Below are 12,526 nucleotides of genomic sequence, written 5' to 3' on the forward strand. Positions count from 1 at the left end.
TTTTTTGTTTATAATTTGTTTTATTATTATTATTATTATTATTATAAGTGGTTTTGTTTTTAAATAAATTCAGCACACAGTATAAAAGTTCAAATGCATTGAAGCTCAAGCAATTCTGGAAATGATCATTTACTTTCAAATCTGAACCCACACCCAGCTGTTGGTGCTGCCCTACCTCCTTTCCTGTAATTCGTTCTCCTGATCCTATCCACCACACAGAGGTAGCAGAGACCACTGTATGTTATTAATGAGAACAACATTGCACGCTTATTTTAAAATGGTCAACCAGCAGTGTGGCTGTTATCATTTTAACAATCTGCTAATTTTCTCATTTGATAGGATCACCCAACGTGCGATACACCGATCCTTCTTAAACTGTTTTTTCAAGTCACTAATTTGTCTTTTTTTTGTTTTTTTAAATGATGGTGAGGAGTAAAACGTATCACTGTGGTTCACACCACCTTGATATATTTTAAAAGCTTCAGCAAATTAAAACACCATTCTGAAATAAAGGCAGCTATCAGAACATCCCCAGAAACAACAAATCTGGTCCCCTTGAAAATCAGGAATTTGGAGAATAAAATATATCTATTGGATACAGAATTATTTATGATTTGTTTGGTTTGTTAGTTTTTGCCAGCAAATCTACACACATAATTTGTGTGCAAAAGAAAAGTGTGTTAATCATATTGCTGGTTTTCATGCAGCTCAGCAGCACTGGTCCAGGCTGAACTGGGACCTCTCATCTGCCTTTCTGATGCTCCAAACTGGAGGCAGACTCTATCCTTGTCACAGAAACCTCTGGAAGAAGCAGAAGGAACACGCGGTTATCATTGCAAATCATGTGTCTTAAAACTTGAAATCCGTAAATAAACATTTCAGCTGACACAAGCCAAAAAAGTCGAAGATGAAAACATGACAGCAAAACAAGACTTTAAAAAGCAACATTGTATTTAAAATGAAAAATCACCGCCCTGGTTATCCTTGCTGTATTTTGGTTTGTTCATGTTTATTTATAGGCAAAAACAACTACAAAGCAGCCATAGAGTATCTACAGCAGGTAAGAGATTACCCAGGGCAGTGGCTGAAGGGTAACAGAGCAGATCAGCACACACTGCAGCTCATCAAGCATGCAGCTCATTAACCAAAGAGGCCCTGCACTGCATTCTGGGGGAGGGGGTGGTCTGCGAAACAATGAAATGCATTGTTAGCAAAGTCAAAACAGATTTAGGCGACTGCGCTTTTGGGCCAGTGCAGCGTTTGCATGTTGTGAACAAAAAAAATAAAAAGCCAGAATGTTAACTTTAAAATCTTCCAAAAAAAAAAAAAAAAAAAGATTGCAAAAAGGATGACAAGCAGGGCGTTTAAACATACAGTATTTCATTTAAACAAATCCAGCACATTCTGTAACACCCACAGGCTTATTTCACGAAGATTATTGAAAATGACCAGATGCCAACAGCCAACCCCTCCTAAACCCACACTGTGTTTATCACAGCGTGAAGTCAGTCTCACTTGAGTCTTTAGTAAGGAGTTGCTCATGCAGATACAGGAGATATTGCACAAACTCCTGTAACCGGATCATTTAAATAATCTGCTTAATTGAGGGGAGTTCTGAAAGCCAATAATGTGTGCAGGACTAGTGTGAGTTTCTAACCCTGCGACTCAGTAAAATCTTGTATGTGTGCTTCCTGAAGCGCTACGATCTGCCTCAACGCTCAAAGCCATCAAAAGGAGGAAATCATCTCAGTAGCTCCCTGCGATTACAGGCAGCTCCTGGATCGAATGTTCTTAATAACCAGGCTTCAAGGTCTGACTGAATCCTCCTGGCTAAACAAAAGCCTTTGTTGGTTTGCACTGTACCTCTGTGTTAGGTGCCAAAGAATTGGCCAAATTAAAAGGCCATTACAGTTACAGCTCAGATCTCAGTAACAGGTGAAGGAAACTCACATAAGAATGTGAATATCCAAAAGCTGCTTGTGTTTAAAATGAATGTGTACATGGAACAGACACTGAACATAAAATAAATCAACCTTAGACTGCATATTGACAACTGTATAAACACTAAGGTCAACACACACATGTATATATGAATATTTCAGATGCTTATTTCTGTTAAGCTTTAAAATGAAACTCAAACAGTTTAACTTTAAACCCCAATGAACGGCTGTCATTACCTGTGCCACGAGGGCTGCCAGGGCAACGAACGCGGCAAGCAGTGCCAGGCGTCCCAGAGTGCCCAGCCGCACCCTCTTGAGGATAAAGAATCGCGCCCAGCTGAGCTTCTTGGCGCTGTGCGGCGGGTAGCGCACCTTGTTGACCGCCTCCATGTTCAGGCTCTTGATGAGGCAGGAGCGCAGGTGACTCAGCCGGTCAAAGCTGTGCTTGCCGTGGTAGCTGCCCATCCCGCTGTTGCCTGCAGGGGGAGACAGACAGGAGGTTTAATACCGCGTCGGAACGGCTGGGATTTGAGCGTCGCGCTGTAAATTGTCTGGCTGGGTTTTATAAAATGATAAACTCACCCACACCCCCGAAGGGCAGCGCGCTGATGGAGTAATGCAGCAGCACGTCGTTAGCAGTGACCCCCCCGCTGGACGTCTCAGCAATCATCCGCTTTATCAGCTGGAGAGACACAACAGGGACAGATGAAGCTGACAGAAGCCCCTCATGATGGGACACGACTAAGTTCTATCCTTTAAGGAACAAGATTTTTTTGGTTTACAAAAAAAAAAGAAAAAAAAAAAGAAAAAACACAAAATAACCCTTAATTTTTCACAGCAGTGTATCAGGGATGGAAATAAGACTCCTACTGCATAGCATTTTGAGTCATTCCAGCTTTTACTATGAGCTTGATTAGCCAGATTGTACACATGGTGTATGTAGGTAAGAAGCTCAGGTATGTCTTGTTAAACTCAAAGCCAAACTCTGGAATGGATCACACCGCTATGCGACGGGAGTCTTATTTCCGTCCCTGTGACCCTGCTCAGAAGCAGATGGCAGCAAGATTAAGGTCGGGTCGGCGAGGGTGTGGCGGTGTGCGTTTGTGTTACCTTGCTGTCGTATGAGAAGACGTACAGAGCCAGGGGCTTCTCTCTCTGGTTGATGAAGCGAATGGCCTCGTCGACGCTCCCCACGCTCACCAGGGGAAGGACGGGGCCGAAGATCTCCTCCTGCATGACCTTGGAGGAGCCGGTCACTCCCGTGAGCACCGTGGGGGCTAGGGAGCAGCAGGACAAGAGACTAACAATCCTTGCAAACGCACGTCTCTGCAGCAGCACATATCTGTGCAGTGCAGGACAGCGGCAACCTGTATCTGGAGCCTCTGAAAACTTCAGTGGAGGGATCTGGGCTGCATTTCAACTGATGCCTGACGAGAGGGGTACCAAAGCTAAAGATGTCCAGTCCTAGTCTTTGTTCCAGCCCTGGTCTAAACTGAACCAATTAAAACTCCATCCAGACCCTGAAGTAGTTCATGATCTCATTGTACTTGTTAAACCTGGAGTGGAATAGCCCTACAGGACTGGGATTGATTGGACACCCCCAGCCTAACATGTGGAAATGGAAAAAACTTTAAATATAGAGTAAAAAAAACGTATGCCGTACACTATAGCGGACCAATATATTTTACATGCAAATCTTTGACTTCTTTAAACCTTTAGGAAAACGTTTAACATTTAAAACGCTACAGGGACAGAAATAAGACTCCCACTGCATAGCAGTTTGATCCATTACTGGCTTTACTATGAGTTCAATAAGACACACATGAGCTTGTTATCTATGCACTGTGGCTAATCAAGCTCGTATTATAACCTGGTATGGTTGAAACTGCTATGCAGTGGGAGTCTTACACGATCATAAAAGACTCCTGTAGAACAGCGAGTGACAGCACAGTTAAATCCAGGTCTGAGCCTTACTGCTGTTGCAAAGATTTTAATTGTGAGCTCAAAGTGCACGGTGCTCTACATGTCTGAGCATTAGGACACTGGGCAGCGGAGCCCCAATCGTACCTATGAAGCAGTCAGCCTCGTCGCTCTCCCCGCCCAGAGCCACCGTCTCCCCCTCCAGCAGAGCTGTCACTCTCTTGAAGTGCCGCTGGTTGATCATGCGCCCGTAATCCGGAGACGTCTTGAGATCATCGCCATAGAATTCCTGACACCAAAACAACTCGGTTACATTTTACACCCTGTCATCAACGCAACTTTCCTGGGGAAAACACAAAACTGCATTTATGTACCAGTTCAGGGATTGCACAGCAGTTTGATCCATTACTGGTTTTACTTTGAGTTTAGTAAGACGTACACTGCGGCTAATCAAGCTTGTATTAAAACCTGGAATGGGTGAAGCTGCTATGCAACACGAGTCGTATTTCCATCCCTGCAGCTTGTGCATTCTTTTTCCATCGTTGCAATACTCAGTATCACAGTACCTAGAACTTTGAGCATTTAGTGAGATGAAATGACCTAGGTAAACACCCCCCGGGCAGTACAGAGACTGACCTTCAGTGCCTTCTTGATTTCCTCCACCACCCTGCTCTGGATGCTCTGGTCACACAGAACATAGTCGGGAGCGATGCACGTCTGCCCGCAGTTCATATACTTCCCCCATGTGATCCGGCTGCAGAGAGATTCCTTTTATAACACAGACTAGTAAAGACCTGCTGGCAAGAACATGCTAACTCGAGGGGGGAACCATTCCTAAACATGTTGTTATGTAAAGCAGGCACAATGCAAGGACAGGTTGTACCTTGATGGCAAAGGACTTGGTTGATCACTTTAGACCCAATGTCCCGTGCAACCGGCTTATCAATAAGAAGAAGATGCCAGCGCAGAGGGCAGCAGTATTTGCAGGACGGCAATGGCGTGCCTGTGCCCCTGGACTCACCGGCAGACGATGGAGAGGTCACAGTCCTTGTCGATGTAGCAGGGGCTCTTCCCACCCAGCTCCAGGGTGACGGGGGTGAGGTGGCGCGAGGCAGCCTCCATCACCAGCTTGCCCACGGCGCAGTTCCCCGTGTAGAAGACGTGATCGAAGCGCTGCCGCAGGAGCTCCTGGGTCTCGGGGACCCCTCCGTTCACCACGGGGTACAGGTCCTGAGAGAGAGACAGCAACAGTGTTAGGAAAGAGTTCATGAAGAGATTGCAAAACTACGACTGAGCTGCGGCTGTGCTGCTGTTATGTGGGCAGCGCGTGCCGCTGCTATCAGGGAGAGAATGTCTTATTGCCTGGGAAAGGGGCAATAAAATGAACAGAATTGACCTCTGGTGCAAGTACGAGCTGTCTGGTCACACACAGTAAGCCAGCACCGAAGCTTTGCAAGCCGAAGGGGGGAAAGACCGTATAAAAACAGCAGGCACTTGAAGAAGCATTCCTGAGACCTCTCCTGATGACTGCCCATCCCATGCCCATGCTTCTTCCAGAGGGTTAGGTAACTGATCACTACTCAATTTCTGTTTATAGCTAGGTGCTACCCTATTATGTCTAAATAACACTGTTTGAGCAGTATGTGTGTAACTCTTGACTGATTATTGGAATCAGTAAAGGAAATGTGTCACACGTTGCTTAAATCCTTGTTGAGAGCACTCCTTCACACACAAATACATAAATAATCTCCTCACAACAGCGGCATTGCACTGACAGGCCCCTTGGTGACTCTGTCATTGTGCAACTCTGCACTGCAATTCAGGGGAAGTGTTACTAAACCAGTTTATTAGCATCAGGTACTTCAGTAAGCTTTAGGAGGCTGTGTGGTCCAGTGGTTAAAGAAACGGGCTTGCAACCAGGAGGTCCCCGGTTCAAATCCCAGCTCAGCCACTGACTCACTGTGTGACCCTGAGCAAGTCACTTAACCTCCTTGTGCTCCATCTTTCGGGTGAGACGTTGTTGTAAGTGACTCTGCAGCTGATGCATAGTTCACACAGCCTAGTCTCATATCTTGTATTTGTGATGGTGGTCCATTATGAAAAGGCGCTATATAAAAATAAAGATTATTATTATTTATTACTATCATCTATATGGTTATCTGTTTAAGGACTTTGATGCTAAGGGTTCTTATCGCGATTACTTACTGCTACAGGGTCGGAAAAATAAAGACTCCCGTTGGTTTCACCAGGAGTTTAATCAGACACACCTGAGCTTGTTACCTATACACCACGGCTAACCACGTTCACAGCAAAACCTGAAAAAGGATGAAACTGCTATTCAATACAAGTATTCCTTTAGCGTCAGTATCTAACTCTTACAGCTGGTCTCACAGATCCTGATTACCACTAACTGTGGACCCAATGCTACCGAGGTCTAGCGGTACAAGATTAGTCATGCTCTGTGAAACTTATTGATCTTTCAACACTGCAGACCTTTACACAGTTCCAGGACAGACATATGCACGGCAAACTGCCGACCGTTCCAGTAGCACAAAAGCAACTGCAAACAGCAAATCTAATATACGAACATCTCTGCGCCTTTGTATGCGTTACTCAGTTTAAGAAACCGAATCTACGTACTCATTATTATAGGGAATATTACATAAAGTTAATAAGTGCTTGAACTTTAGATGAACATATCTGTACATAAGCCACTGGCAAAAACAAAGTGTTACCTTGTCTATGTACTGAGGGAGCAGCTCCCCTAGCAGCCTGGCTGTATGCTCGCTCACTTCTGAGGGCTTGATCACAGCTGCGTTTCCTGGGGAGAGGGGGAGACAGGGTGAGAGAGGGGGTGAGAGAACGGTATGGAAGGTAGAAAAAGAAAATAATTGTTACACTCTTTTATCTGATGTGTGTGATCTGTCACTGAAGTCAGTTGCTTTTTAAAATGCGCCTCCATGTCAGAAAACAACAGAAAGATGCATGTTGTGTTCATCAGCTGCTTTCAAAACAGAGCGCTATCCCTTTAAGGCCCCGTTTGGCTGGCAGTCTCATTTACCCTCTGATCCACTTAACTTTCACAAGATTGCTGTGACCAACTGTTTAACATGTGCAGGTTATGTAACTAGAGGGTTCTGGCTGCAAAACTGTAACAAAATATTGAGTCCAAGGGTATAAACTTGAGCAATGGGTACTGGAAGACAAGGGCTGAGAACTTCACAACTCAGAAACTATTAGGAGTCTGGAGCTAAAATGCTAGATTTCATCATAACTTTGCATTAACTAAATAAGTTCTGAGTTTCATCCAAATCTACTGTCAAATTTTGGTTGTTTTGACACTAAACGTCTTTAGTGGTCATAATATAACATAACTACCGGCTGCGATGGCCCCTATGAGGGGCTGGATGACCAGGGCGAAGGGGTAGTTCCAGGCTCCAATGATCAGGACCACCCCCAGGGGCTCTGGCTGGATGTAAACCTCGTCCGATATGGTGAGCAGGGTCTTCTCTGCGGTGCGAGGGGCTGCCCACTCCGGGAGCTTCTCCAGAGCCAGCTGGATCTCACCCTCCAGACCCACCAGCTCGTACAGAGGAGTCTGAAACTCGTTCTGAAATCCACAACACCATTAAAAATGATTATTACTACTGTGTTTTTTTTTTTTTACATATGGCTGTCTGTTAATGTTAATATTAATGTCAATGAGAGAAAATAAACAAATCCCACGCAATGCCCTTTAATTAAAGTGTCCCTCTCGCCCTCTCTCACCTTGTTGAGGTCGAGTTTAAGTGCAGCAGCGATGTCGCGCTCTTTCTCCGTGATCATCCTCTGAAGAGCCTTCAGCTGCTGAGCTCTGAACTCCAGGGGTCGCGACCTCCTGGTGAGGAAGGCCGTCCTGGCTCGCTCCACAGCCTGCTTCTCCATCGACACTGCAGCGCAACGCAAAACACACAGGAGATCAAATCACTCAAACGTGTATTAAAATTACAATGAGGGTGTGTGGCTCTTATTATACAAATACATTATTATTCATAACAAAGGCATCATCTCTTTACAATGATGCTCAAGCAGACCTAAAGGTCATGACCTCATGTCTAGAGGATGAGCTGGAGAGAATAATCACGTACTGTGTATGCTGAACTGTCAAGAAAGCTGAAAGGACAGGGTGTGCTTGCAGGATTACCTGAATAACAAAAACAAAAATCTCAAAGGTAAAGGAAACACATGATATATGCATACATATGTATTAATACAGATATATAACATATATATGATCATTATTAACTAACCGACAGCTGTACCGGTATACCCAACAGTTAATTGTCATTATTTTGCATCACCCACAGATCCCTTCACCCTCGTAGTGTATCATTCGAACTAACTGCCCGTGCGCGGAACTGCTTACAAGACGACCACAGATAAATACAGAACATGCTGGGGAGCTGGTCAGGACATCAAATCATTCATAATATGCATGTAAAAAACGAGCACAGGTTTGCAGCGTCTATTCTTGAGTAACTTTTGACACACAGAATCCAATTTCACTGAAGACGCATCTTGTGGGAAGCACGTTGCAAAATGTTGAATTGCACCATGGCGTCGTGCAAAACACATACAGCGCGATAAAACGCCACACTAGGGTGATAAAAAACAAATAAATAAATAAATAAACAAATAAAAGCATCGTACTCTGTGACGCAAACATTTAATTTCACTCAAACAAATACATTTAGTAACTGTGAGTGCTGTCAGATGTACATTAATATATTAACTTTGTCGTTTTGGTTACTCACGAACGAGCAAGTGTAAATTAATCGCCGTAGTGCTTCTTCGTAGCAAATTCAAAACAGTGCATCAGTCAGGTTGCTAATTCTTCGTTTAGATCCGGTACCGCCCAAATAAACACCAGACAACTCGTACAGTACACTAATACATTATAACAAATATTACTCTGTCCTGGCTTTCGTGTCATCGGATAGACTTTAAACGAACAAAGTGCAAACGCTCACCCTCAGTGTGTTATCTGGACGGGACAATTAACTTGCACAACAACACAGATCGTGCCATAGATACCAACACCAGCGAGGATAGACCGCGACTAGATTCCGTACAGTCAAGCGGCCATCTTGACTGGGAAAATACGGCGTGTGTCTCACAGGATGCCGGCAGACGGGTAGAGCGGGCATGTGTTTGTTTAGTGTTACTAGTTAATTTGTAATTTAACAGGCAAGTTTAAAACCTGTACTTATACTTATAACACGGTATTTACTTTATTAAAATGGCCGGATGTGACATCTAGTGTTGTCCGGTATCTATGGTACTTAGTAGCCACTTGCAGGGTTTAGTAGCTTGTGAAGTCTGCACCCTGTGTGTTATGCTTACCTGTCGTATTCATTTTAGAGCAGGTGTTTGCCGCTGTGCGCACCTGGAGGATACCTGCAGGTAACACGTGTCAACACTAGTAGTGGGCGGTCAAGCAGTGTGTTTAAATCCTGCGGTCATTGCTTTGGAGTATAAACGAGGGGGTTAATAATGACTCCATCTGGTTGTGATGTTTACTGTTGTTTTTAAATGTATTTATTGTCCATTAAAATCACTTTTATTAATAATAATAATAATAATAATAATAATAATAATAATAATAATAATAATAATAAAACTATTATTATTAAAGCAATGAAATTAAAGCAATGAAACTAAATCTGGAGCTGTGGGCTATTCTTTTTAACCCTTGAAAGCCTGCAGGATTGTGATGACCTCGGTGACTTGAGCTGCAACAGGGCTCTGTCCTGCCGTGAGAAACAAAGCGGGTGTTTCTGTCTACACGAGAACGAGGAGATCGGCGAGCAGCATTGACAAATCCATAAAAAGGCATCAGTAATCAAGAGCGAAGGGTTGTCTGCTTGGCTCCGTGTTTCCACAAGCAGCGTTGACTGAATGTCGAGTGTGCTTCTCTGATTTGGTATACAAGGCACTGCCGAGGCTGAGTGTTCAATTAATTATGCAAAGCACACCTATTTCAAACATGTTACACGTATCTGGAGAGGAGACGAGTCTGTGAATGCAGGACTGTGCTCATGCATTGAGCAGCACAGGTCTGTCTCCTGCATGTGTGTGTGTGTGAGTGAGTGAGAGTCATTCTTAGTCAGCATTACATCTACTGTACCCATCAAGGTATTAATACAAACGTGTGTGTGTGTGAGTATGCATGCTTACAATTAAAAACTTGCAGAACAGTATAAATACACACCCACAACTAAAGTACTTTTTGCATTTCACCACCAATTGTTTTTGCTCTTTCATGGGGAAAAAAATGCTTTGCGCACCTTTTTCAGGTAGACAAGAATAAAAACGATCAATTATTTTTTTAATCGATCAAAGACCGCAGGGGTGATTCATCAATTAATTATTAAAAAGTCATATTGAAAACCTTTCCTTTCCCGTCTCTCCGCTCACCCAGTGTGGAGCTTTTTAAAATTGTAATAATAAATGATGTAATATAATGCTCAATGTGAGTCCTGTGTGTAGTTGTGTGTGTTCTGGTAAGCCTTTAATAAAAACGCAGGAAATGTAACTGTGGAATTGAACTTTCCATTGCATGCTAGGAGCGCCCTCTAGTGGTTGGTTCACTGTATAGCAAGTGCTAAGAAAAGTAAGAAGTTCCAGTACATTTCACTAACAAACAGTGGGGATAGGAACGTCATTCATTTACCACTGGAAGTACGCTTTCTTCACTTAAACATGTTTTAATGATATCCTTCTGGACATGCCTGTTATGGATTTACTTGTATCATACTCCAAACCCTAATACTGATTACAGTAAAAGTTAGCATTACAGATACTATGCAATCTCTCTCTCACACACACACGCAAAAAATGTAAAAAAAATCAAAAAAAAGAAATCACATGCACAACATACAATGCTACAAAAATATTTACATATAGCAAACATTTAGCAAAAGATTACCCACTCGCTCTGCAAAACAACAAATATGAATATGATAATATTAACAACAACAGTAATAACAACAATAAAAACAACAGCCGTATTATTACACAATAGTCATTATTGTAACTTCTCAAGTATGACAGATTTAAAAAGGCTTGTAGATGCACCACACAGTTTTTCATTTTCAGTGGCCTCCGCAGTCTATTAAGGGAGTTTGTGTGCAGAAGGCTTGGGTTTGCAACCGCTTGCAACCGTTAGGGACCTTCGGAAGAACAGCTTTTCCATGATCTCTGTGGCTCAGCTCCATCTCTAGTCCCAGAGACTGACTCAGTAAGCAAGCAGAATGTTCAGGGAGTAGTGCAACACAGTGTGTGTGAGAGGGAGGGAGGGAGGGAGGAGGGAAGGAACTGTCTCTTCCCCCCCCACCCCTTTCCCCAAATTCACGTCTCCCGACTTGCTCCAGAGGTCTGCTTCAGGGTCTGTCCACGTCTCCTCTTGATCAATAAAGTGCTTTTGGTAACCAGAAAAAAAAAACTGAGAAATGTCAGTCCCTCCAGGTTCTGTCACTGTCTGTCCATGTGTTCCAGTGTCTCGCTTGGTTCATGAATTAAACAGAGGAACCCCAACACTGCATCCTGGGTCCGTTCAATCTCTTTTTTTGTTGCATTTTTATTTTTGGAGAACAGTAAGGTTATTATTTATTTTTTTTTACACATTTACAACCATTAGAAAGTCTGTTTTTTTCCCCCTCGTCCAATAAATTAACAATAATAAGAAGAAGAGAGCAATGCAAGGTCTAACTGTTTCGTAGCTATGTCTATCTGTGCAAGTTTATTTCCTCTTGTTTTATTTAAAAATGCATCTTGTCCTCTTTTGTTGGCAGAGTCTCTGAGCGGGGGTCTGATTCACTCTGCAGGCAGGAGAGATTTCTTTGGTAACTCGTTTCTGTCTCTGACCCCCTTGCTCTGGGTGGCAGTTATTCCATTTCCTGCTTTTTTTTTTAATTGTTTTCTGAAACTTCCTGAAAGGGAAAGCGTCTGGATTCTTGACAGGTTTTTTTAATGCAGTTGAAGTGGTCCCGGGGTGTGCAAGGCTGCTGGTCCTCTCTTGGGTAGATCTACTCATACAGAGCCACTGTACAGTTGCAAAGTGCTGAGAGTCTGCGATCCACGCTGGCCTTGTCTGCAAATCAACAGAGACACATCAGAGTCCCATCCCCCAGGTCAGTGCACTCATTCAAACATGAGATAAAGAGAGAAAGAAAGAAAGAAAAAGAAAGAAAGGAAGAGTAACTCACACTTGCTGACGCTGTCGATGTCGGCTGGGTCCTGCAGCACTTTGCCCAGTCCCTCCAGCAGCATGGCTGCCTTGCTGTATCTGAAGGCGATGTCCTCCGTCTGCTGAAACATCTCGTCCAGAGCGGCAGACTGCACCTGCAGCGGGCAGCACGGGGTTAATGAAACACCAGCAGCGGGACGCGAACGCAAGAGTGCTTTCAAGAGGCCCTCCTTATCAAGAGGGAATGGCAATTTAACAAGAACGTACAGCTATGGACAAATGTTTCACCCTATAGAATGAACACATTTTGCTTCATAAACTTGAACGAAACCTGCTGAATAATGTTACGTTAACACATGTATAAGTTTTCCATATACTTATCGAAAAACTGACAACAAATTTAAAATGTGACATTTCGAACATGAAATACCTGTACTAC

General features: G+C 43.5%; 2 protein-coding genes across 10 annotated transcripts in view; both read right to left on the reverse strand.

Moving 5' to 3' along the window:
- Positions 1–69: 69 nt before the first annotated feature.
- LOC117429555 (aldehyde dehydrogenase family 3 member A2-like) lies at positions 70–9,003 on the reverse strand. 5 transcript variants are annotated; one of them, XM_059001588.1, is made up of 12 exons: positions 8,870–9,003; positions 7,988–8,043; positions 7,629–7,789; positions 7,239–7,470; positions 6,596–6,681; positions 4,882–5,090; positions 4,497–4,614; positions 4,008–4,149; positions 3,051–3,217; positions 2,523–2,622; positions 2,178–2,416; positions 70–801 (listed from the first exon to the last, which is right to left on the reverse strand). In XM_059001588.1, coding segments are annotated over exons 2-12 (1,467 nt in total). In that variant the 5' UTR covers positions 7,989–8,043; positions 8,870–9,003; the 3' UTR covers positions 70–789. The 5 variants fall into 5 exon arrangements, with proteins under 5 accessions (XP_058857571.1, XP_058857574.1, XP_058857573.1 ...); XM_059001591.1 differs by having other exon boundaries at positions 8,811–9,003; XM_059001590.1 differs by lacking the exon at positions 8,870–9,003 and adding an exon at positions 8,654–8,860.
- A 1,583-nt stretch (positions 9,004–10,586) lies between these two features.
- LOC117429598 (serine/threonine-protein kinase ULK2-like) overlaps positions 10,587–12,526 on the reverse strand; it is a 28,965-nt gene continuing 27,025 nt past the window's right edge. For all 5 annotated transcript variants that reach the window (XM_059001582.1, XM_059001586.1, XM_059001585.1 and 2 more), the window contains 2 exons: positions 12,107–12,242; positions 10,587–11,991 (listed from right to left, as the gene is read on the reverse strand). In XM_059001582.1, coding sequence (XP_058857565.1) covers positions 11,927–11,991; positions 12,107–12,242 — 201 coding nt within the window. In that variant the 3' untranslated portion in view covers positions 10,587–11,926. The remainder of the gene's footprint in view (positions 11,992–12,106; positions 12,243–12,526) is intronic.

Source organism: Acipenser ruthenus, chromosome 26 (assembly GCF_902713425.1).
Source record: "Acipenser ruthenus chromosome 26, fAciRut3.2 maternal haplotype, whole genome shotgun sequence".
In the NCBI taxonomy this organism is placed as follows: domain Eukaryota; kingdom Metazoa; phylum Chordata; class Actinopteri; order Acipenseriformes; family Acipenseridae; genus Acipenser; species Acipenser ruthenus.